General features: G+C 39.2%; 1 protein-coding gene across 1 annotated transcript; it reads right to left on the reverse strand.

Annotated features, from left to right (window-relative positions):
• Positions 1–6,527: 6,527 nt before the first annotated feature.
• On the reverse strand, positions 6,528–27,062 carry LOC115158108 (thrombospondin-4-like). Its single transcript, XM_029706661.1, has 19 exons — positions 26,854–27,062; positions 25,176–25,249; positions 25,023–25,074; positions 22,864–23,009; positions 21,071–21,208; positions 17,809–17,886; positions 17,525–17,677; positions 17,203–17,307; positions 16,972–17,079; positions 16,699–16,858; positions 16,490–16,608; positions 16,319–16,371; positions 15,929–16,122; positions 15,629–15,807; positions 14,771–14,819; positions 14,468–14,664; positions 13,406–13,578; positions 12,364–12,503; positions 6,528–7,566 (listed from the first exon to the last, which is right to left on the reverse strand). Exons 1-19 carry the CDS (start codon positions 26,918–26,920, stop codon positions 7,508–7,510), a joined length of 2,244 nt encoding a protein of 747 aa, XP_029562521.1. The 5' UTR covers positions 26,921–27,062; the 3' UTR covers positions 6,528–7,507.
• Positions 27,063–27,137: the final 75 nt, after the last annotated feature.

The raw sequence follows: 27,137 nt of genomic DNA on the forward strand, positions 1-27,137 counted from the left end.
GCCATCACAAAGCCCTGACCTCAATCCTATAGAAAATGTGTGGGCAGAACTGAAAAAGCGTGTGTGAGCAAGGAAGTCAACAAACCTTACTCAGTTACACCAGCTCTGTCAGGAGAAATGGGCCAAAATTCACCCTAATTATTGTGGGAAGCTTGTGGAAGGATACCCTAAACGTTTGACCCAAGTTAAACAATTTAAAGGCAATGCTACCAAGTGCTAATTGAGTGTATGTAAATTTCTGACCCACTGGGAATGTGATGAAAGAAATAAAAGCTGAAATCAATCATTCTCTCTACTATTATTCTGACATTTCACATTCTTAAATAAAATGGTAATCCTAACTGACCTAAAACAGGGAATTTTTACTAGGATTAAATGTCAGGAATTGTGAAAAACTGAGTTTAAATGCTTTTGGCTAAATAAAGTGTATGTAAACTTCCGACTTCAACTGTATATATCTTATTACTTATATCCCACCATGTCACAGCTGAAAAGATTTGATCTCCTTTTGATTTTATTACATTTTTATTTTTTACAACTGCATTTTGTGATTTGAAAAGCAAAAGGAAGGTGAGCTGCACCATACCTATCATGAATACTGTGTACAATATGTACAACATCCAAGTTATTTCTGCCCTATAATTGAAATGGATTCTTTCCCTACCCACCATAACAGCTTTATACTTCACACTCAAAGCTTTATTTTTATTGACAACCGAATGTTAATGTTTGCGTTTATGTGCGTTGGATTGTTGTATATTGAAATATGTATTTATTGAAATATTTATTAATTTAGTTTTAATGTCTTTTTATTATGTTGCATTTCAAAATGTGTTTTGAGTTCGATACCAAAATTGCTCTGTTGTGGTCATGTTGTACATACTGCACTGATGTTATTTATTTATTTTTAACCTACATACTGTATTTAGTAAGGTACTCTGTTAACTTAAGGAGTACAAATCCTCCCCATATTTGCTCATAAGCTCTGAGTGCCAGATGCTAAGACCGCTTGCTAGATAGAATTAGCTGCGGCCTCTTAAAATATAGCATAGGGTCTGCAGGTCTTTTTATCACTTACATGGGCCAGAAATTGTTGGGTTTTGTCTTGTGCCAACTCTGTTGTTTTAAGTTTTGTCATAATTAATGGGAAACATGCACAACAGATCCTTGCATTTAGCAGCTGATAAGGTTAAGCAAATGTGACAATGAAAACACTGTAAAGGCAAATTCCCAAAACAAGATGGCCATATTTTTCCTTTTGCGTGTTGAAAATGGATATCCAGATTGAATGCCTCCTGAAAATCTGAAGGATACAAACTCCTCAGAGACCTATTGAACTTGTCACTGTGAGATCACCTGATTTTTGCCTTACAAATTGAGTATTATACTGTTTAAGTCTTAACTAACGTGACAATGTATTTTCTTAACTTCTCGTAAGGTTTTCTTGTATTTGAGAGGACTTTTAACTCCTAGTCAGTGACTATATTTGTTATGTAGTGTAAAGTTTGACAAATCACTGTACTGTATTTTTTACTGGTACACTTTCTAGCCAAATTCTTGATGATTTTGTAAAAAAAGCAAATGCTGGATTCAAATTTGTGATGGAGAGTGCAAATATGGGTAGGGTTTCTGCTTCTTTAAAGGGAAACTGACAAAAATGCACAATCATTTTGTGCTCCTTACCCCAGATTTTGGTAGAGAATTGTATGAAACAATTACAATATTACTTATATATTATATTTGGTTATTCCCTCCAGATTAGGGCTGGTAGAAAACAAACTGAACATTCAGTTTTATGCACACAGTGAAAGTAGTCCCAAAAAGACATGTAGAACTTCACAAAAGTGGTTAAAGTTGACAGAGATTTTGTCCATACACCAATTTGTAGAGCTGAAATGCTTCTTGCTTTTTATTTTACTCCATCTTTCCCTCCGATTCATATTCAAACATTTTTGTTTTGAAAACTAATATAGTGGTTGGAAGTAAGTCACTAGATTGCAAGTTGGCTAAATTGAGCGTTCTATGGGCTGAGATCGTTTTCATACTCAAGGCGTCATGTCAACTGTTTATTTGTTTGAAGAACACTATCAAATTTATTTTTCAGTTCACCTTTGAAATGTTGATAGCTGTGTGGGATCATGTTTCTATTGTACAATGTATTGTGTGTGTGTATATACAGAAATATGTTAATTTAATTTACCTATGTGGGAAGAGGCATATTGCCCCAAATATAATGTACATATAACAAAAAAAGGAATTATGGAAACAGTTGGTTTACGTCATACCTCAAAGAAATATTGTTCTTGCAGACACGATTTTAAGGGTTCATGTTCATTTTATTCTTCATTGCCTGTTGACTTGTTTATTAATCACAGATTGTTTGGCTTTAATAAGATTTGTGATTCCTATGCAAATCAGAATAAAACATCTGACCATTGCATTAGAATAGGAAATAGATATAGATGATATGTATGTGTGTGTGTGTGTGTGTGTGTGTGTGTGTGTGTGTGTGTATATATATGTATACATATGTATGTGTGTGTATATATATGTATACATATGCATGTATGTATACATATATATATGTGTGTGTGTGTGTGTGTGTGTATCACACAAACTTCACTTTGAGCCAAACTGCAATACGCATGTATGATACTTACAGTGCCATTCAGATTATCTGCAAACAAATGTTTGAGTTCATTTTTCTTTTTCAAGACAATTTTGTACATCCTGTACTGTACATAGGCTATAGCTGAAACAAATCGACTGCATGACAAAAATGAAAGTGAACCTCAGAAAAAGGCCTTAATTTGCTAAGCAGGATGATTTAAATCATGCTCTACAATGTAAAACAGTGAAACGCCCAGTCAAAACGGATGTATGTCAATTGTTCCTAATGATTCACTTAAACAGTTTACTTTTCAGAGGACTGTGTTACCTCCATTTCTGCATAATGCTAGCTCATTGCTGAAATAAGAATGTATTTGTGTAACATAGTCTTGGAATGTGTCTGTTTCACTGATTGACATGAACCAAAAGCATTTTCATTGAGTCCCTTTTCTCACCATCTACTTCTTATTCAGTTGAGTTGGCTGTTACTTGCTTTAGCATCTAGTTCTTCACTGTAGCACCTCACTGTGTGTGAGTCAAATTGGCAGTTGTTCCTATAATGCGAACCTATTGGAAATCCCGTTTTCATAATGCATCAGATGCCAAGGGATCTGTAGACTCTGTCTGAAGATTTCAGACCTCAAAGCTGTCTAATGTTGAGATGAATCTGTTTTTAAAAAAGCGGGCTCATGAGTTTGTGAGAACTTCCGTCAAAGTCGGAATCGACTTTGAATTTCCTGATCCAGAAAGAGTTATAGCCTAATCAAAAACAATGGCAACAAATCCTCCAACTCTAACCGGCTTCCTTGCAGGTAACTCAACTCATATCCTGAACTTGTAAATTCACATCCTTGTCACGTTCTCCTACAAAGATCACATCAACATGATATATGTGGATAAAAGCCCAATAGTTGATGTGATTATAGCATGTATGCTGTAATTAGTTTGATACACTTCCTGTCATCAAATGACTGCCCCAATTACTGGGCTTCAAGTGTAAACTGAGAGCCAAAGACTGCAACCATGATGGAATAAGAGAATATGCATTGTTTCCATTCATTTAAGACTAAAGCCTACTCTGAATATCTGGATCTACAGAACATAAGGCCAGGGGCATGGACTCATTTTGACGTAAGACCACTTTTGAAATGTAGAAACTTCTGTTGATTTTGGAGTGAACTGACACTTTAATGATCTGGCAAGAGTAATAACAGTTTCACGAGCTACTTAAAAATGGCACTTATACAGCTGCGATCAAATATATTGGCACCCTTGAACGATTCCATTTATTCTCATCAGCTGAAAAAGAAGAAAACTGTTGGCGTTAACAAGTATATTTGATTTATAACTGCACAGGACCAAGAAAAGAAACATCCAACAGGGAAATTAAGATGTATTACTTAAAAGTCAAAAATGGCCTGGACTAAATGATTTAAAATTCAAATTAGTTTGGTTGGAGGCAAGTGATTCTTGTTAAGGTTGTAATTTATCTACGTTCTGCTCCATTGTAAAGTGCAAGGGTGCCAGTATATTCAACTGCAACTGTACTCCGTATTGGCGGTAAAACTTGACGGTCGAGAGCTTACTGTCAGTTGTGTGACATGACTGATGTTATAAGTGGTCCCTATTGTTGATGCTGGTTTATTACAAATGATTCAACACTATATCATGTTGACTTCAGCAGTATAAATATGAACTACGGCTGGTCATGTTCCATCGTGACTGCCGAATCAAGTCTAAACTGATATCAGTTACTGTGACTGCATAAGACATATTTTAAGTAAGGTTTATGACAAGTTTTTATGTTGTATGTGTTGTTCTTATTCTGTTGCTTTTGTCACTTTATTTGTGGCCACCTGCCTTGTGAATGTGAACAGTGACTGTTCTGTCAATGCTGACTGTTGTACCCTAGAAAGCATATTATCTTTTTTTATTTATTTTTTTTAAAGCCTGTAACAGTTTGGAAGCATATTCCTCATTCTGTAATGCCAACCCAGAAAGGGCTTATTCCAATGCAGCTTGTTTTCCAATCATGTTAAAAAAGGAATAGCACTCAATGTATATTTATTTGTCAATAGATATACCATACTGCTCTGCATATGCATGGGAAATGGCAATCAAATACGGTGATGTGGACTCCTGTTTTGACAGTAATTATTACAATACACTGACTGAAGTGAGCATGAAAGGAATTCAGCCTTGTGGGAATTGGCGAGCAGTATCTTGATTCTCACTGAGCTTACTGTCACTGCCAGAGTACCTGTCCCCATACATTCTCTCAACTAAAGGTGAAGGAAAGGGATAATTATATTTTCTGTCCCATAATTTGAAATGGATCCATATGAATCTAAATAATTTCCTCCTGTAGAACGGTGCAGTTGAAGTTGGGTACCCTAAAATGCCACTTTTGGCAAGTATTTCCAATTCATAATGTAAAGAAAATCTCTCTTATAGGAATTCCCTGGTCAGCTTTAAGTGGGTATCACATATTTAACTATTGTCCTGTAAATCATATTCTGAGATGTATAGTAATTATTTGTTTCTATGTCAAACTCCTTTTATGTGATCCCTTTGTAAGATAAACTGAATGTGGGAGGCATCTTTTCTCGGTACATAGTCTCGATTTTTTTGCAGAATATATAAATGAAAAATGTCATTTCACCAAGGTTTACTAAGTGTGGACATGCATGATGTTTGAACTATTCTATATTTTATTGTCCTTGTTATGTTATTTATATTTTGTAATCTGTATTTCTGTATGTGTTTTTAAAAGATCATTTTGAATACCTGTGCATGTTTTGTGATTTTCGGTCCCAAACTTTTGATCAGTACTCAAAGCAGTTTCTCATGACTTCACAGTTTCTCTCTAGTTAATGTAGTGAGGAGAAAGTGTAAACCATTTTTTGTTACAGTTTTGACCTAAAAGGTAAGTCCTATATATTCAGTATATGCTAAAGCAAAATAACAATTGTCTGGTTCAACATTTTATTAATTGATCACATGCAATCTAATGCATAGCCCCCCCCCCCCCCCCTCTCATAAAAAAGTTAGTCCGCTCACAATGTAATGCACATTTTCTGGGCACACCCGGATTATTCAGAACACACACAGCTATCTTCACATTTCTATGTTGTTGACAGAGTAGTAGTAGTAGACATAAAGAAAAGTCCCCTGAGAACTGGAATTATTGGGGAGCAAATGTCACAGGAAAATGTTGTCATTGTTGGTGGTGACCAATATGGCAGCCTCCATTTTGCTGAGTCACATCTCACCGGGTCCTTCTAAAAATTATTCAACTATTCAATATGGGCCCAATTCCGACCCGAGTTAAGCGTGCATAAATGGAACGTAATTACAATTTTATGCACTTTTCTCTATGCTTATTGTGACCTTGAACTTAAGCATGAGAATAGCATGCTGTTCACCTGCTATTCGTTTTGGGTGGAGATCAATAAATGATGGTGTGTCTACAGATACGCTGTATTCTGACCTTGACTTAATTCCCTAATAATTCTTCCACCCTTACATATGAGGAAATAATGAATAAGGTCTAGCGAACCTACCGGTTTCAAGTGGAAAAAGCATTACTTAATTTTCTCCGATAGAAATAACACCATTCTCCATGCACTGTAATTTACGACTTGATAAGCGCTAGTTAAATGTGTAATCTGTTTGGATAAGGGAACTATAAATATAAATTACACTTGTTTTAGATATTTTACCTTCCAATTGCTGGAGACAAATGTGAAACCAGTCATATGGCTTCAAACTGAAGCATATCAACTTTCCCAAAGTAAAGTTTATGAAAGGCCGTGCCATTATGCAGAATTTAAATTGTACAGCCTTTTTTGGATAGACTTGCGTAGATGGGCACTCGCATGTCTTAATTATAGGCTACCGCGACTTTCTGTTTCCTATTTCTATCATGTTAAATATTAGCCACTATCAGTATCGACCGTCGGTACATATTCAACTGCCAGTTTACTGTTAGTTCCCTTCAGTTGGTATAGCATACATTATCATTCCATTTAATTACATTGTTTTGTTTACCTGCATTTGCTTCCTCTGTAAACGCTGTCATGGCCATGTGGTTGTTGCCGAGGATCATTAGTAACAGTTAGGCTAATTAAATCATTATGGAGCGGAGTGCAGACCAGGCAGTAACAGTTTGAAGCCTACACATGGTGCAAAACTTGGCTGTCATCACACAGTTCCATGGTTAGTGCAGGCAACAGACAAGGGTATAGTCTACTATTGTACACTATTCTCCCTAATCTTCCAACATTAGCATGGGTTAAATAACAATGTGGCAATTTTCTGAATGAATCAAACCACTGTTTTCTTTTCCGCGTAAAGGCTCTCCAAAACTGTTTTTATGATTCATATATATACTTTCCTAACCCTTAATAATCTACAAGATCAGAGTATTTTTTTGAATCTACCAAATGGTGCTGAAACAGAGAATGATATGCATATATTTAGATGGCTTTCTTTCATTGATCCCTAATATTCAATATATTCTATTGAGTCTGTCAACAAAATTCTAACTAAAAGTTACACCATATTTAAAGAGATGGCTTAAGATAAATGCACTGAAAACCCTATTGAATGAAAAGGGAAGCATGCCTGCAAAGCCCTTTACGTACCTTCATAAGGAAAGTCTGAATACTAACTACTGAGAAGTGTGTATGAAAGGCATGCGTAGGAAATTATGCCTTAAGTCCAAATCGGCCCTATATAGCCTTTAATCAAAAGTAGTGGACTATATAGGAGATAGGGTGCCATTACAGACACAACCATGCACTGTTCAGCTGGGAGCCATGCGTTCCAGAATGTGGGGGTTGTAGATGGAATGTCCTCCCAGTCTTCGTTTGGGCAGAAGTGTGTGCATGCTGTATTAGAACTGCAGCTGAACGGGTTGGACTTGGTATGAGTCAAAGTCGCCGAGGATTGTATCTAAAGGGAGAGGTAGAGAAGTCGATATGGAATCCTTGCATGGCAATAGGCTTACCTACATGAGTCGTAAGTTAGTTGGTGTCTGTAAAGTACATCCAAATGTCTACAATACAATACCAATCATCCAACGGACCAATATAATTAAGACTCAAACTTCTCTCTCGCCTCAAACTAGTCGTATGTGTACCGAGAGGTCATTTAAATGCAGTCTACTGTATATACTGTATGCCTTCAGAAAGTATTCATACCCCTTGACTTATTCCACATTTTGTTTTTCAAAATGGATTTGACTTTTTTCTCTCTCAGCAAGTTTAGTGAAAATGAAATACAGAAATATCTCACTTAAGTATTTACACCCTGTTGCTATGACACTACAAATTGAGCTCAGGTGCATCTAATTTCCATTGACCATTGTTGATGTCACTACAACTTGATTGGAGTCCACCCATGGCCAATTCAATTGTTTGGACATGTGTGGTTCTTTTATAGATTATTTCAAAAGGTCCCACAGTTGACCCTGCATGTCAGAGCAGAAACTATACCATGAAGTCCAAGGAACTGTCCGCAGATCTCCGCGATGAGGCATATACTGTATCTGGAGAAGGGTATGAAACCATTTCTAGTGTTGAAAGTTTCCAAAAGCACAGTGGTCTCCATATGGAACTACCCAGACTGGCTAGAGCTGGCCACCTGACCAAACTCAGCAACTGGGCAAGAAGGACCTTGGTCAGGAAGGTGACCAAGAACCCAATGACTACTCTGACAGAACTACAGAGTTCCTTGGCTGAGATGGGAGAACCTGCCAGAAGGGAGCCAATCTGGGCTTTATGGGAGAGTGGCCAGACGGAAGCCACACATGACAGCATGCCTGGATCTTGCATAAAGGCACGTGAAAGACAGATCATAATTCAAAAGATTCTGTGTTCTGATGAGACAAATTTCTTTGGCCTGAATGTAAAGCGCCATGTCTGGAGAACCAGGCACAGCTCATCACCCATCGAACACCATCCCTACCGTGAAGCATGGTGGTGGCAGCATCATGGTATGGGGATGCCTTTCAACGGCAGGGACTGGGAGATTGGTAAGGATTGACGGAACAGTGAGTGGAGTGAAATACAGGCAAATCCTTAATGAGAACCCACTTCAGACAGTGGTGGCTCCTCAGAGGAGGAAGACCATCCTCCTCACCGAATTTCATAAAAATAGTGTAACAAAGTTATCCTTTTTAGAAAAAAATATACTAAATATATTCACGTCACCAAATAATTGATTAAAACACATTGTTTTGCAATGAAGGTCTACAGCACTCTAGGGTAGCGTCATGGTGTAGCCGGAGGACAGACAGTGTCCATCCTCCTCTGGGTTCATTGACTTCAATACAAAACATAGTTGGTTCTCACCCCCTTCCATAGACTTACACCATAATTATGTCAACTTCCAGAGGATGTCCTCCAACCTATCAGAGCTCTTATGTCATGAACTGACATGTTGTCCAATCAAAGGATCAGAGAATAAATCTATACTGAACAAAAATATAAATGCAACATGCAACAATTTCAACGATTTTACTGAGTTACAGTTCATATAGGCAAAACAGTCAATTTAAATAAATGCATTAGGCTCTAATTTATGGATTTCACATATGGGCAGGGGCGTAGCCATGGGTGGGCCTGGGAGGGCATAGGCCAAACCACCTGGGAGCCAGGCCCACTCATTGGGGAGTCAGACCCAGCCAATCAGAACGAGTTTTTCCCCACAAAAGTTTTTTTTTCTCATTCAGACAGAAATACTCATCAGCTGTCCAGGTGGCTGGTCTCAGACGAGCCCGCCGGTGAAGAAGCCGGGTGTGGCAGTCCTGGGCTGGCGTGGTTACACGGGCTCTGTGGTTGTGAGGCTGGTTGAGCATACTGCCAAATTCTCTAAAACGACGTCGAGAAATGAACATTCAATTCTCTGGCAACAGCTCTAGTGGACATTCCTGCAGTCAGCATGCCAATTGCACTCTCCCTAAAAACTTATGACATCTGTGGCATTGTGTTGTGTGACAGAACTTGATATTATAGAGTGGCCTTTTATTGTCCCCAGCACAAGGTGCACCTGTGTAATGATCATGCTGTTTAATCAGCTTCTTGATATGCTACACTTGTCAGGTGGATGGATTATCTTGGCAAAAGAGAAATGCTCCCTAACAGGGATGGAAACAAATTTGTGCACAAAAGTTGAGAAATAAGCTATTTGTTCTTATGGAAAATTTCTAGGATCTTTTATTTCAGTTCATGGGACAAACACTACATGTTGCATTTATATTTTTGTTCAGTATAGTACTGAAAATGTAAACTACAGCTAGCTAGCAAAAATGAAAGAGAAGCGAGAGCGAGAACTAGCTATCTTTCTGTCTTCGGTTGCAACACTCACTACCAAGTTAAAAACTGCCTCTGGGAACAACGTCTGCCTAAGAACTGTTCGTTGGGAGCTTCATGAAATGGGTTTCCATGGCCGAGCAGCCGCACACAAGCCTAAGAACACCATAAGCAATGCCAAGCGTCGGCTGTAGTAGTATAAAGCTCGCTGCCATTGGATTCTGGAACAGGGGAAATACGTTCTCTGGAGTGATGAATCACGCTTCACCATCTGGCAGTCTGGTGGATGAATCTGGGAAAATGCTACCTGCCCCAATACATAGTGCCAACTGTAAAGTTTGATGGAGGAATAATGGTCTGGGGCTGTTTTTCATGGTTCAGGCCCCTTAGTTCCAGTGAAGAGAAATCTTAACGCTACTACATACAATGACATTGTATTCGATTCTGAGCTTCCAACTTTGCTGCGACAGTTTGGGGAAGGTCCTTTCCTGTTTCAGCATGCCCCCTTGTGCAAAGTGACGTCCATACAGAAATGGTTTGTCGAGATCGGTGTGGAAGACAGCTGATGTGTTGTGAAGTCAAAAAGTGAGAGGTGGAGAGCGCGTAGATGTGAGAAGGAATTATCCAACGATCAAAGGAGTCAACTGTGTCAACTGTGTTTGCGTGATCAGGGGTGTATTCATTCCGCTGATTCTTAAATGGAAAGAAACGGAGATAAACATCAGCGGTGTAAAGTACCACATAAGTAGTTTTTGGGGGTATCTGTACTTCCCTTTACTATTTATATTTTTGACAACTTTTACTTCACTACATTTCTAACGAAAAATATGTACTTTTTACTCCATACATTTTCCCTGACACCCAAAAGTACTTGTTACATTTTGAATGCTTAAGGGCAGGAAAATGGTCCAATTCATTCACTTATCAAGAGAACATTCATGGTCATCCCTACTGCTTCTGATCTGGCAGACTCATTAAACACAAATGCTGTGTTTGCAAATTATGTGTGAGTGTTGGAGTGTGCCCCTGGCTCTCCGTCAATAAAAAAAGGAAAGGAAATTGTGCTATCTGGTTTGCTTAATATAAGGAATCTTTTATTATTTTAACTTTTACTGTTGAAACTTAAGTACATTTTAGCAATTATGTTTACTTTGGATACTTAAGTATATTTAAAACGAAATACTTTTAGACTGTTACCTAAGTAGTATTTTACTGGGCGACTTTCACTTTTACTTGAGTCACTTCCTATTTTAAGCTATCTTTACTTTTACTCAAGTATGACAATTGAGTACTTTTTCCACCACTGATAACCATACCTGAATTTGTCCAATAGAAACTATCGTTTGCAACTTTTGGACTAATGATTACACCCTAGATCAGCTACATGCAGGCAAGATTGTGCAAGGCAGTACTGAAGTTGTCAATGTTTATCACCTTGATTACTCACAAATTTCTCTCCACCTGTGCACCTATGTTGTTAACTTACATTCATAGGCTAGGTTGTAGAAACCTCATGATGGGTACAGGGTAAATCAGAGTATCATGTAGTAACCTAAACCTATCGATGTTCCATTGAGCTGGATGAATAGAATATGAATGACAGTCATCCAATATGCTGTAATAGAAATAAGGCCATGCTCATAAAAAAAAAGAATCATCCTCCCTCGTCTTAAACGACACCGACCGTCACAGAGTGCAAACGACCTTTGACTGGGACGAAGATTTACAAGCATACAGCCAGAGCACCGCTGGAATGGCTTCACAACAAGAATGTGAATGTCCTTGAGTGGCGCAGCCAAAGTCTAGACTTGAATCCCATTGAAAATATGTGGAAAGAATTGAAGGTTGCTGTTCACCGCCACTTCTTATCTGACTTAACAGAGTTTGAGAAAATCTGCAAGGAAAAACGGGAGCTGATACAGACATACCCAAGACGACTCAAAGCTGTGATCACCGCCAAAGGTGCTTCTATTGACTCAGGGGTGTGAATACTTATGTAAATTAAATATTTCTGTATTTCATTTTCAATAATAAAATACATCTACAAACAATTTCACTTCGTCATTATGGGATATTGTGTGTAGATAGGGGAGGGGAAAAAATATATTTAATCCATTATGAATTCAGGCTGTAACACAAAATGTGGAATAAGTCAATGGAGTACGAGTACTTTCTGAAGGCGCTGTAAATGCAGCCACAGTATCACTTAATGACAATGAGAACGGATAGAAGCAGACACGAAACACAAGTAAATGTAGATCCTCTTTTGCCAGAGAGCAGTATCATCCATTTCTCAATACAGGAATTCTATTATCAGGATGCTGCAATGCAATACTTCTCTAATTGATTCCCTAAGGTCCCCATCCTCCTCTACTTCCTGCTTGTGAGAAGGGTATTCTAATAAGGGGGGTGGGGTTGTCATTAGTGTGCTGCTCACCATTGCAGCGATAGCGTAGGTTAGCCCAGATGATGTTCTCCTGGGAGAAGCAGAAGACACCCAGTCTGCCTCCTCTCATGGTGGTGTCTATGATGATACCTGTGTCTGCCACTATCTGAGGACCCTCATAGAAACGCACTCTGAACATGACACACACATGCATAGAGCGAGACCAGTTAGGAACACCAAAATATGACAAAGGTTGCGTTTACACAGGCAGTTCAATTCTGATCTTTTAACCAATCAAATCAGATATTTTGCCAATCATTTTGCCAAAGATCAGAATTTGGCTGCCTGTGTTAGTGCAGCCAAAGTAAGACCATCTCCAACCCGAATAGTTGTGTCACGACTGGACGATGTAACCTATTGTGGTAAAGAATACAATATGGATAGTATGATGATAAGAGAAAACATGCACCATAGTCATTTCATGTTGTTCAAGTTCAACAGTATGTGGTCCAATCAGTTGTACACATAATGCCACAAATTGTAATTTAAAGGTCCAATGCAGCCGTTTTTACCTCAATATCAAATCATTTCTGGGTAACAATTAAATACCTTACTGTGATTGTTTTCTGTTAAAATTGTTTAAAAAATTAACAAAAATAGATTCTTAGCAAGGAGCAATTTCTAAAACAAGAATTTAGCTAGGACTGTCTGGGAGTGGTTTGAGTGGGGAGGGGAAAACTGGACATTTGCTGTTATTGGCAGAGAGGTTTGGAACTCTTTCTTATTGGTCTATTAATTAATTTACCGCGTGGTGATGTCACCATGGAAGGCCAAAACTCCCTCCCACTAAAACAGGCAGAAATTTCAGGTGGTCTTTTCAAATGAGCTTTTACACTAAAATTGTATTATTTTAAATTTTCACAGTATCATTCCAACCTCATAGTGTGGAACTATATATAAAAAATAGGAAATCACGTTTTTGACTGCACTGGGCCTTTAATGTATTATGACAGGAGAAGGTCACGTCATCATTGGCAAACTGCACCAAAAGCCATCAGACGCCTATGAGGTGTGTCTGATAGCAGCGCACTACCTGATGTAGCCATCTTGGGGCCTGTGTTGCAAAAACCAGCGGTAGGAAGTCTTGTCCTTCCAGCCCACGTTGCGGACGTCTTTCCACAGCAGTTTCACCTGGTCACTGGTGTCCCCAGTGTGCCAGAGGGAGTTGCGTAGATTCTCCCCTGGTCCCGTGTTGGACTTCACAGCCTAGTCGACAACACAATTGCACAGGCAGCACAGTTACAGAACTGTAGATCTCTTCCAATGTGTCAATCTGGGCAGGTGTATTAATATTTAAACTCAAAATGTATCTATTCTCCGTTGAGCTGTTTTTAGTCCAGGGGTAGACTTAATATTAGGTAACTGGCCTTATGCGTATTACTTAGAAAGGGCTAGTTGTGTGTAGGTCAGTCTGTTAATAGAGTAGTGGCATGTTTGCATGAATTTGTACAGATGTATATAGGATCTTAATTTGATCACCCTGTAGTTGGAGGAATTCAAGGTTTAAAAAGGCTTCTAGAGTTTGTCATTTCCATTTAACATTTAAGACTTGATTTGCCCTAAAAAAAAATGTAAAGTCATACAAAAATGTCCATTAATTATAATAAAAAATGTAAAAATATTTTCTGGGTAACAATTAAGTACCTTACTGTGGTTGTTTTAAATTAAAACGGTCAAAAAGAAGAAGAAAAAATGCTTCTTAACAAAGAGCAATTTCTCATGAAAGAATTTTGCTAGGACTGTCTGGGAGTGGTTTGAGTGGGGAGGGAAAAACTGAACATTTGCTATAATTGTAATAGAAAAAAAACAGAAAAATATGCACATCCAAATTAAAACGTTGTGTTTATTGTACGTCTGATTAAATCACCATAGGAGCATATCAGAGTTATATCAATTATGTTGAACCAACGTGGAATAGACGTTGAATTGACGTCTGTGCCCAGTGTTTTTTTTTTTCTTCCATTAATTATAATCCACACAATAACTCAAATTTCCAGTTGCTGCAGGATTATTTTCCTGCTGTGAGAACATAAGTGACTTTTACTACATGACTAGATAATAGTCATATAAGATGTGCATATAGGATTTTTTGTACCTTCAGTTGGATCCCTGGTTCTGCCACAGCTCTGAATGGATTGGCCTGCCAATAGGTTTGCACAACCTGTTTCCACATCACCACGTAGAAGGAGGAAGAGTCCTGGTAGCCAAAGATGAACCCTGCATAGTCGTCGTCCGTTACGGTATTCACATGGAAAGTCCCTTCGAAGTCAACACCGTTGAAAGCTGTGTAACCTTGAAGGAATGGCGTGCGTTTGGGTTAGGATGCGTTTGAGAACGTCATGTACAACTCGGTTTATTGAATGAATCCGACTTGAGACAGCGTGATTGTTGCTCTTACCAACAGCCAGTCCAGGGTCACTGTTCATAGTTTGGACGATCTCTCTTCCCTGTGGAAAGAGAAACAGAGAAGATTATAGAACTTAAGCAGTTAACATGTCTCTTCCCACTGGTGACACATTTAAAAAAATTAAAAAAATATTATTATTTAACCAGGTAGGCAAGTTGAGAACAAGTTCTCATTTACAATTGCGACCTGGCCAAGATAAAGCAAAGCAGTTCGACACATATAACAACACAGAGTTACACATGGAGTAAAACAAACATACAGTCAATAATACAGTAGAAAAATAAGTCTATATACAATGTGAGCAAATGAGGTGAGATAAGGGAAGTAAAGGCAATAAACAGCCTATGGTGGCGAAGTGAATACAATATAGCAATTAAAACACTGGAATCGTAGATTTGACAGTAGATGAGTGTGCAAAGTAGACATACTGGGGTGCAAAGTAAAAAAAAAATACATTGGATGAATCAACGTTGTTTCCACCTCATTTCAACGAAATTACGTTGAACCAACGTGGAATAGACGTTGAACTGACGTCTATGCCCAGTAGGTTGGCATTGATTTGTATCTACTGTAACACCCTTGGACTTCTTGTATTAGATTTAATTCATGCATCAATACAGATGTAGGATCTTAATTTGATTACCCTTTTATTGCTGAGATTTTTTCCTGCAAACTTGAAGTGTATTTGAGTTTTAAAAAGGCTTGTAACATTTAGAATTTCCACTTAGAAATTTCAGACTTGATTTGACCTAACAAAAATGTATCAACCCCTACAACAATTGCTACAGGATTGTTTTCCTGTTATAGCAAACTGTCTGAAATTAAGATCTAACATCTGCATACACATACCTGATTGAGCACCACCCAGTTAGGGTCTATCTGTGCGTCTCCCTCTGGGTCCAGCACCACTGTCTGGTAGGGCCTGAAGTCTGTGAGAGTGACCTCGGCGTTCTCCGGGCACACATCGATGCTGTCAATGATGGTGTCGTTGTCAAAGTCGTTCTCACACACATTCCCAACACCATCACCTGTAACAAGGAGATTGACGCAATATGTGACTTTTAAGTCACTGGATAATATTACTGTCAACATTACACGGATATACTGGAGAACTTTTTGGAAACTAGACTTAAAAAGTGCTGAACTCACCGTCAGAGTCCTCCTGCAGAGGGTTGGGGATAAGGCGACAGTTGTCCGGTCCTGGGGGCAGAAGGTCAGGAATACCATCATCATCATCATCGTCGTCACACTCGTCCCCCAGGCCGTCCTTGTCCGTGTCCAGCTGGGAGCTGTTGATGACTGCAGGGCAGTTGTCCTGAGAGTCCTGGTGACCGTCACCATCACTGAGAATAGTAGAGAAAAACACAAGGAGACCATTTTACAGTTATCCCCACTGTTGTGGGATTCTGAAAGTAGATGTGTCAAACCAAAGTCATTACATAACATATAAAATAAGTAATGACGTACCAATAGATTGGAACACCACGCACACTGGTTAAAGGCAGGGAGGTAACAAGAAAGCTAGTAAAACTACTATACCTGTCCTTATTGGTGTCACAAGGGTCTCCGATCAAATCGTTGTCCATATCCAACTGTATCAAACACAAAAAATATCACTCAAACATCGAGATAGGTTGTTATTCTGGTACAACATGCAGTAATGACTAGGATTCATACAAGTACAGCTAACATGGAAATCAGAAACCAGACCTGGTCAGGGTTTGGAACATAGGGGCAACTGTCACAAGCATCTCCGACTTTGTCCCCATCTCGATCCTTCTGGTTAGCATTGGGAACCCTTTTGCAGTTGTCCAGATTATTGGGTATTCCTAGAAGTAGGTAACAGTAGTTGACATGTCAATTGACATGAATGACCGAATTAGGCTTGTCACGGTCAAAAACTCTACATGCGTACTTACTGTCGCCATCAATGTCTTCGTCACATTCATCACCCAGTCTATCAACATCAGTGTCTTTCTGGTCGTTGTTTTTGATCATACGGCAGTTGTCACAGGCGTCTCCAAAGTCATCTTCGTCCACATTTCTTTGGTTGACATTTGGTACCAGCACACAGTTGTCCTACCAAAGAGGAATCAGAGCCTGTCTTTACACTAAGATACGAAATCAGTGTAAAGACCTGGTGTAAACATGACACAGCAAAACATCAGTTGCTGGAGAAAGAGATCAGTAACCTGTGTATTTAAGATTCCATCGCCATCTGCGTCCTCATCACAGGCATCTCCTTTGCCATCCTTGTCTGCATCCTCTTGGCCAGAGTTGGGTACTGTTAGACAGTTATCCTAAAAGTATGCATATAAAGCATATGACAACGACTTCATTTTCCCACTGTATTTTCCCTTTGCGTTCAAAATAGTATAGTCGTGGACTTCCATAGCCTTTTCAAGGACATTCAAGTGTATTACCTTGGCACAGTTCCTCTCGGTGCATTCCAGTTTCTCATCAGGGAAGCCATCGATGTCAATGTCAGAGCTGCAGAAGTAGCCATTGCCAGCCCATCCCACCCCACACTGTGAATCAGGATCAAGTCAAAGTTATGGACTGTACTGTATAGTATATGGAATGTCAGTTCGCATTCAATTCCATTTCAGCTACAGCAGCTGAATCAATAACGAGCAATCTGTATCCATAAGAATGCTATAGACAACATGTATTAAAGGAGCAGTATACATTTAGGCTGTATTTAAATTCATATTGATCCATTGCAACAGAATGTTATGGCATTACCTGACACTCTATTTTCCCATCTCGTTGGACAATGCACTCTCCGCTGGCATGGCAGGGGTTGAGCTGGCCCTTACCACACGCTCTCTCAGGCTTACAGCCCTTGCGCTGATCCCCCACATAGCCTGCCTTACAGGGGCCACACTTAAACGAGCCCTGACAACAACACGCACAACCACCACAGCAGAAACTTAGTTCCCCCCCCCTCAAAACCTCAGAGAGGAAATTCCTCTGGATTTCCTAATGAGATATATATTTGAGTCGCATCGACTTTTAATGATACTTACAGGTGTGTTCACACAGTTGGAATTTTCCACACAACCTCCATTATTGGGTCCTTTGCACTCATTGATGTCCTTACAGACCTGGGTAGGATTCAAATACAAAAGAAAGCCCTAATGCATAAATCTTCCATCTTCAAGCAAAACCTTACATGTTGCCAGCGAGTCGTTCTATGGCCTAATGAATAAATCTTCCATCTTCAAGCAAAACCTTACATGTTGCCAGCGAGTCGTTCTATGGCCTAATGAATAAATCTTCCATCTTCAAGCAAAACCTTACATGTTGCCAGCGAGTCGTTCTATGGCCTAATGAATAAATCTGCCATCTTCAAGCAAAACCTTACATGTTGCCAGCGAGTCGTTCCATGTAATTTCAGCAAGCCATGATACACACAATCTCAGATTGTTCTGAAATTCTTTTTGTAGTTACAAAAAGATAAGATTGGCATTCCTGAAACATTATTTTGTTGAATTGTAATTTTATCTCAGAAATGTTGCTAATTGAGTGCATCCAAATTGGCCATTTTAATTTATAAGATTCAGATAATGTCCAATAAATATAGTTCCCAACATCCGATTTGGACCAAACTTTTTTCCTAACAGTAAGTTAGACATTAGGAATCCCAAAAAATTGTCAAAAGTCACCCACGGACCCTCTACACTCCATACCAAGCCCACCCCAACAACCAGTATACAGTATCAGTTCTCTGTTTGACAAGTAGTATTAAACTGCGTATTGCTTCTTCATACTATGTAATGTATTCCCTGTGAATCTGGTTATGTTTTTTCCCCCTGTTCAGAGAAATTACACAGGTGCATCTTGTGCTGGAGACAATAAAAGGCCACTCTATAATGCGCAGTTTTGTCACACAACAAAGTGCTGCAGATGTCTGAAGTTTTGAGGGAGCGTGCAATTGGCAAGCTGACTGCAGGAATGTCCACCAGAGCTGTTGCCAGAGAATTTAATGTTCATTGCTCTACCATAAGTCGCATCCAATGTCGTTTTAGAGAATTTGGTGGTACGTCCAACCCAGCCTCACAACCGCAGAGCCCGTGTAACCATGCCAGCCCAGGAAATCAAAATCTGGATTCTTCACTTGCGGGATCGTCTGAGACCAGCCACACGGACAGCTGATGAAACTGTGAATTCCTACTCAAACTGTCTGCAACCACCTCAGTGAATCTGCCCTGCGTGCTCATCGTAGTCACCAGGGTCTTGACTTGACTGCAGTTCGACTTCAGAACCAACTTCAGTGGGCAAACGCTCACCTGGCATGCTGGAGAAGTGTGCTCTTCACAGATTAATCCCGGTTTCAACTGTACTGGGCAGATGGCAGACAGCGTGTATGGAGGTTTGCTAATGTCAACGTTGTGAACAGAGTGCCCCATGGTGGAGGTGGGGTTATGGTATGGGCAGGCATAAGCTACGGACAACGAGCACAATAGCATTTTATCGATGGCAATTTTTGAATGCACAGAGATACTGTGACGAGATCCTGAGGCCCATTGTCGTGCCATTCATCCACCGCCATCACCTCATGTTTCAGCATGATAATGCACAGCTCTATGTCGCAAGGATCTGTACACAATATCTGGAAGCTGAAAATGTCCCAGTTTTTCCATGGCCTGCATACTCACCAGACATGTCACCGACTGAGCATGTTTGAGATTCTCAGGATCGACGTGTACGACAGCGTGTTCCAGTTCTTGCCAATATCCAGCAACTTCGTACACCCATTGAAGAGGAGTGGGACAACATTCCACAATTAATAACAGCCTGATCAACTCTATGCGAAGGAGATGTGTTGAAATTGTTGTATGTTGCTTTTTATATATTTTTTCAGTATAGATGCCACTGTTCCTGCTATACTGTCACACTTTTTTTTAATCCATTTTGCACGTCTCTTGTGTTTATTAAATAGATCACCCTCCCAAAAAAGTGCAACTTTGGGTAGAAAACCAATAGATTTGGCTCATGATGAAAATATATTGTGTGGTCATGATCACAATTCAAGCCAGTCCTGCATGAAAGCAAATCATTTTTTTGTTCTTTTACACTTAATATTTGTCCAGGAAATAGCCCATTTGTGTGTGTGATTTATTACCTTAAAAAAGGGCTGGATTAGTTACTGTTAAACCATTCCTGGTGAACAAGCAGACCATTGGTTACATCAGTTCAATGTTATGGTCTCTAATGATCTTCAATAGTAAACGTCTAAAACACACACTTTATAGTATTTTGCAGTTGTAATGGTATTGGATTGCGTTGGGTTCAATGTTGAATGTCACTAATCACAATACATGTAGAAATGTTTCCTGATCATTTTGAAAAACAGGCTGCCATGCAATTCAGTATTTTATTAGGGTTGTCACAACATTTGAATCCCTAGCCAATTTCTCCATTATAGTTTCGGGCTTGTAGGAAAAGTCTTCATATGAGAATTGCATAGTTATATCCCTCTCAAAAAGCAGCCACTTGTTGGACTATTCAAGAAGAGTTGGGTTGAAGCATTAGGTTGCTATTAGTGCAAACTGGATTGCTTTAATAGAGGACTGGCTTGAATTGTGAGGATGACCACACACTTTTGGTAATGAGTCAAATCTATTGGTTTTCTACCCAAAGTTGCAAAGGAAATGTGATCTATTTAATAAACACAAGAGACCAGCAAAATTGATAAAATAATGTGGTGGTATAGCAGGAACAGAGGTATCTAGTGGTCAAAACCTGGTACTTTCACAATACATTATGGTAAATAATGCAAGTGACTTCATTGACTAATTTCTCTGAACAGGGGAAAAAAATCATCGCCAGATTCACAGCGAATACACTTACATAGTATGGAGAAGCAAAACTCCAAGCCACAGCTTCATACTACTTGTCAAACATAGAGAACTGATACTGTATACTGGTTGTTGGGGGGGGGGGCGTGGGTGGCTTTTGACCCCCCCAAAATTGATTCCTCTTACTCATTGGTAGGAAGAAGTTTAGTCCAAATCGGATGTTGAGTACTATTTTTATTAAATATCTGAATCCTATAAATTAAATGGCCAATTTGGGTGCAATCAATTAGCTTAATTTTGCAGAGATAAAATTATATTTCAAGAAAATGTTCTTCAGGAATGCTAATTGTATTAGTTACTAATTACCCAAACGATTTCCGAACAATCTGAGATGGCGGGTGTCGAAATCCTCTTTGTTGTACGTTTTGAAGTGGAAAGGCCCCAATGTCAAGCTCATAAGCTTCTTTGCTTAATTCAAAATTGCTACCTGTTTGTTGTTAGTGGCGTAGGAGAGGCCTATTCCCTGCACCCGGGGGCTGGTGTAACCAGTGGGACAGGGGCCACAGCGGAACCCTGGAGAGGTGTTGATGCAGCGCACACCCATGTGGCAGGGCTTCAGGACACACTACACACACAGGAGGAGAGCGGAGAGAGGGCAGTAATATACATGTTCAATATTTGAATTGGGATTTGCCATTGAGATAATCTAACAGTTGATTTAAAGAGTGACTGCCTTTTAAAAGCAACAAATCCATTTGAAAATGGCCTATGTGGCAGCGATATGAGCCAGAAACAGTTATTCTAGTGTCAATATTTACTACACGGTGTAAATAGGATCATTTTTAGGAAGATCCGTGCATCACAACGGAGTAAGGTTGTGTTTTGATTTGACGGTGTCCATTTGCCCGCTAACATGGGGTGAACAGCTGCGGTGATTGCTGTTCATCCAATAGCATAGACAGTAAGACAGACCTACCCAGCAGCTCCGACTTTGTTTACATAAGAGAACATGTTTTTTTGCTTGAGAAATACTGCACCAAACAACTTAGTTAAATGTAAAATTGCACAACTGAAACATCCTCTGCAAAAACATCAAGATTAATTCCAGATTTCTTGAGTTATCTTAGAATTATTCTGGGGATTTTGAGGAAGTTAAATAGGCTTCCGCATTTACAGTGTGTCATGAGGGACAAACATCATTAACCAAACGTGGAATCGTCAGGAAACACACCGGCAAGACTGAAATCTAGTTTTTCAAATGAGCAACAGGGAAGCACACATGCCAATGCGGGTGTTCAGAGGCTCTTTAAAAACCAAACAATATACACAATAGTAACACGTACTGTGTAAATGATCGTATTTCAGTTTAGACCCACTACAACAGGGTTTCCCCAGTGGCGGCGCGGGTTTTTTTATTTGGACCCCCAACTTTATTTGGCCCCCCTGAGCAAAAACTAATAATTATGTTGTATTATTTGGGGGGAATTTTCATTGTTGGACATAAAACACTGTAAAAACATCAGAAAATCAACTCAAAGTCATTTTGGAAATGTGTTCCCAAAGTAATCGCACTCATAATAGAAAGACGTGATTGTATACAAATGTATGCAAGGTTTGAAATTATTAGGATTTAGTCAAATATTATATCTGTTTGGGCTTATGTTCCTGCCCCCCATCAATCCACTCAAGAAGACAACAGCTCGCGGCTGAATCTAGTTCAGGGTTTCCCAATGTCAGTCCATGGGACCCAAAGGGGTGCACGTTTTGGTTTTTGCCCTAGCAATACACTAGCATTTGACTCCCAAGTGGCGCAGTGGTAGAGCATGGTGTTTGCAACGCCAGCATGGTGTGTGCAATGACAGGGTTGTGGGTTCGATTCCCACGGGGGGCCAGTACAAAAAAAAGAAAATTTAAATGCATGAAATGAATGCACTCCCTACTGTAAGTTGCTCTGGATAAGAGCGTCTGCTAAATGACTAAAATGTAAATTGTCTAAGACACTGCATCTCAGTGCAAGAGGCAGTACCTGGTTTGAATCCAGCCGTCATTGTAAGTAAGAATTTGTTCTTAACTGACTTGCCTAGTTAAATAAAAAAATAAAAAATATACAGCTGATTCAAATAATAAACTAATCATCAAGCTTTGAATTTGAATCAGCTGTTTAGTGTTAGGGCAAAAACCAAAATGTGCATCCCGAGGACCGAGTTTGGGAAACACTGATATAGTTGATGATCCCTGCACTACAGAATACTATGTGACATTTTTTGGATCCTGTCCTACCTCATCCACATGTGTGCAGTGGGTACCATTGACCTCCATGCCCTCAGGGCAGGGACCACACTTGATGCCCCCGGCGGTCTCAATGCACTTTACCCCCATGTGGCAGGGGTTAGGGTAACAGGAGGTGCGAGGGGGACCTTGCATGCCTAGGTGAGAGAGGATGATACACCAACGATCAACCATGTACACCTGGAGCACTCTCCTGTAAAACGTCTCCATCTACTGCAGGTTAGGAAACATGTCCTTTTCTATTTGTTTCCATTTCCATTACAGATCCATTTAGCATTACATATTCATATGTTTATGTATGTACTGTATATATTTTAAAAAGTACATGAGAGCACAATGGTATGATTAATGTACCATACTTACATACAATTGAGATAGCAATCATGCTGTTGATATTGATATATATGTAATGTACAGTGCCTTCAGAAAGTATTCACACCCCTTGACTTTTTCCACCTTTTGTTGTGTTACAGCCTGAATTTAAAATTGATTAAATTTAGATTTTGTTTGTCACTGGCCTACACACAATACCCCATAATGTCAAAGTTAATTAATGACTAATTAATTAAAAATGAAAAGCTCAAATGTTTTGAGTCAACAAGTATTCAACCCCTTTGCTATGGAAAGGCTAAATAAGCTCAGGAGTAAAAATGTGCCTAACATTCACGTAATTAGTTGCATGGATTTTTTTATGACTACCTCATCTCTGTCCCCCACACATACAATTATCTGTAAGGTCCCTCAGTCGAGCAGTGAATTTCAAACAAAGATTCAACCACAAAGACCAGGGAGGTTTTCCAAAGCTTCCTAAAGAAGGGCACCTATTGGTGGATGGGTAAAAAACAAAAAAAGAAGCAGACATTGAATATCCCTTTAAGCATGGTAAAGTCATTAATTACACTTTGAATGATGTATCAATACACAGAGTCACTACACAGATACATGCCATAGAGAAAGGAAACAAATCAGGGATTTCGCCATGAGGCCAATGGTGACTTTAAAATAGTTACGGCGTTAAATGGCTGTGATAGGAGAAAACTGAGGAGGGATCAACAACATTGTAGTTACTCAACAATACTAAACTAATTGACATAGTGAAAAGAAGGAAGCTTGTACAGAATAATATTCCAAAACATACATCCTGTCCTGGATACAAGTGTTATGTTTGGGGAAATCCAATACAACACATTACTGAGTACAACTCTTCACATTTTCAAGCATAGTGGTGGCTGCATCATGTTATGGGTATGCTTGTAATGGTTAAGGACTGGGGAATTTTCAGGATAAAAAATAAACAGAATGGAGCTAAGCACAGGCAAAATCCTAGAGGAAAGCCTGGTTCAGTCTGCTTTCCACCAGACCCTGGGAGACCAGACACACCTTTCAACAGGACAATAATCTAAAACACAAGGCCAAATCTTCACTAGTTGCTTACAAAGAAGACAGTGGGTGTTCCTGAGTGGCCAAGTTACAGTTTAGACTTAAATCTACTTGAAAATCTATGGCAAGATCTGAAAATGGTTGTCTAGCAATGATCAACAACCAAATTGACAGAGCTTGAAGAATTTTGAAAATAATAATGAGCTAATGTTGCACAATCCAGGTATGGAGAGCTCTTAGAGACTTACCCAGAAAGACTCACCACTGTAATTGCTGCCAAAGGTGTTTCTACAAGGTATTGATTCAGGGGTGTGAATAGTTACGTAAATTTGATATTTCTGTATTTAATTTTGAATAAATGTGCAAAAATGTCAAAAAACATGTTTATGATGGGTGAGAGAAAAAAGCATCAAAGCAAAGGGTGGCTACTTTGAAGAATCTAAAATATATTTTGATTTGTTTAGCACTGTTTTGGTTACTACATGATTCCATATGTATTATTTCATAGTTTTGATGTCTTCACTATTATTCTACAATGTAGAAAAAGTAAAAATAAAGAAAAACCCTTGAAGGAGTAGGTGTGTCCAAACTCTTGACTGGTACTGTAATTATATATTAAATATGTACATATTCATGTATGTACTGTATTAAAAATACAATAACTTTATTTTGTGCCTAAAAGAGCGCTAGCCTGATTAACAGATACACCACAATGTTTACTGACATTCAACTGGAATATCTATTTCTGCAGGCAGGCCAAGGCTACTCACCACAGCCTTTACACTTTATCACTGTGTTCTTCAGGAAAACAATCTCTTGGATCTGAATGGAGGTACAAATACACTATTAGTTCACATTATACTGTATGGTACCTTCTACATCCTCAATGAAAGTTGCCCTATATGTCCAAACAGTGACTTCACCTGTTGCTTCAGCAGTTCTTTAATCTCAGCCAAGGCTTGATTCGTTCCCTTGATCTGATTAATGATTTCCTCATCTGAGTTTGAAAATGAAAAACATTTCACAACGCTTTATTAGCGATGGATGTGCACGCACAGCTATGTTTGTTTCATGCATTAGCAATGGACAGATCATCTTTGAAAACATACTCCCACATGTATTCCTATTCCAGCACACTCTGTTTCAACCAAAGTCAAAGTAACTCAAGTCAGTAGACAGAATAGTGATTTCAGGTAAATGGGGTGTTATCATCATAGGTTGCCAAGATAAACTGAAACTAATGTCAACCTCCTCATGTTGAAACTGAACGTCAGACGGGTCACAAAGCTCCTGCTCGTACCTCATTACTCTTCCTGTGACATTGTCTTGGATGCACATCTGTGGCTGACGCAAGTCATCAGTATGCAATGTGTTGGGGATGCACTATGCAGATGTCCCTTTACAAAACAACATCATCCACTGCCTATTCATCATCTTTACTACCTGCACTACTATCCCCTTGCCACAGGAGCTGGCATTCCAAGACTATCCGTGGGCCTGAATCACATGCATACAGAAATACAGAGACTAAGATCTTGTGGGTTTTGTGCCAAATCGTTTTTCGTACCGCTACAACACCAATTTTCAAAAATATGGTGGTTTGGTTTAACAGTGGCTGGCAAGAATCATGGCAACGTCAATCACTTTAAGTCTTAATTTATGGACTCCTGTGGAAGTTAGATTTACAGGCCCTGGGGTCTGGGCCTTTCCAAGGAAGAGGTGTCCCAGATTAATAGGATGCTGGGATAGCCTGACATGTGGGGCCTGTTGTGGAACCTACTAGATGTATTCATTGACCTGATGTATTAAACTCCCCAGGGAGCTGTATTGTGTCAAAGTCTCCTGAGCATTGAGGAGAGAAAGTGTGGTCTTCCCATTAGGATCTGCAATGTTTTCTGAATGAATTCCAAGCAAACATACTCCAAAGATACTGGCAAGAAAACACTACCAATGACACTATCAGGGTGATTTAGTTACATTGCCTGACTGACAAGTCGCTCACCAGCATAAGCTGCCAATTTGTTTTTCAAAGTGTGAAAGTGAATCAACCCGTTGGCCATATAGATGATAGGATTTACCAATTCAGTTTTGCAAATTGATGCTGAATTCATTTATTGTGTTCTATTTCAGGAATATGCTAAATCAAAGTACTTACATTGAATTGGGATGATTGCAAATAAACTTTCCATTTTAGACAAATATGATCTGACGTGCCATTGACAAGACATTTATTTGACATTTATCAGAGGTATAAAATAGCAGACTTCCAAAAAAGTATTTTCATGCCTCTGAAGTTGGTAACACAAATTAATTAATAAGCATTAATAAAGAATTTACTTTTTCATTCATTGTAAACATTTAGATGCATTTATAAGCATTATAAAACATTACAATTCGTATGTATTTATAACATTTATAATAATTTATGAAGCATTTATTCAAATTTGTAAATGACTTATTCATGACACTGTTATCATGGTGTTACCAGACCCACTTCAAAAGACTTTTGAATCTCTCCAAACATTTTTGACATACATTTTGTGCTATGAAGTTTTTGTTCACTTAACCTCTTTTAAGATACTAAAATATTGGTAGACATACCTCTCTGACCAGCTACTTGGTCACTGCTCACACTCAGCGAAATCACCAATACCAGAATCCGCAGCATGTTCTCATTTGCCCATCGACGTCTCTACAGCGAAAGACAGGTAAGTGTATATGAAGTCCGGTGCCACTGTGTAAAGTCTGGTGCGGTTCGACCAGGTCCTTTATCCAAATTCTACCCTTTGTCTTCAAGAAGAATCAGGGATGGTTCCTGTAGCAGGGTTAAGACAGTCTGAGAGAGAGTAGGATCTGGCTCCTCTGCTGCCTGCCTTTTTATACAT

This window comes from Salmo trutta, chromosome 22 (assembly GCF_901001165.1).
Source record: "Salmo trutta chromosome 22, fSalTru1.1, whole genome shotgun sequence".
Taxonomy (NCBI): Eukaryota; Metazoa; Chordata; class Actinopteri; order Salmoniformes; family Salmonidae; genus Salmo; species Salmo trutta.

Excerpts from the sequence above, each read along its gene's own strand:
- LOC115158108 (XM_029706661.1), bottom strand. The coding sequence starts at position 26,920 with ATGCTGCGGATTCTGGTATTGGTGATTTCGCTGAGTGTGAGCAGTGAC. Across the intron at positions 17,887-21,070 it reads ACGCCACTAACAACAAACAG|GTCTGTAAGGACATCAATGA; the intron begins GTAGCAATTTTG and ends AATCCTACCCAG. Across the intron at positions 14,820-15,628 it reads ACTGGGTGGTGCTCAATCAG|GGAAGAGAGATCGTCCAAAC; the intron begins GTATGTGTATGC and ends CTCTTTCCACAG.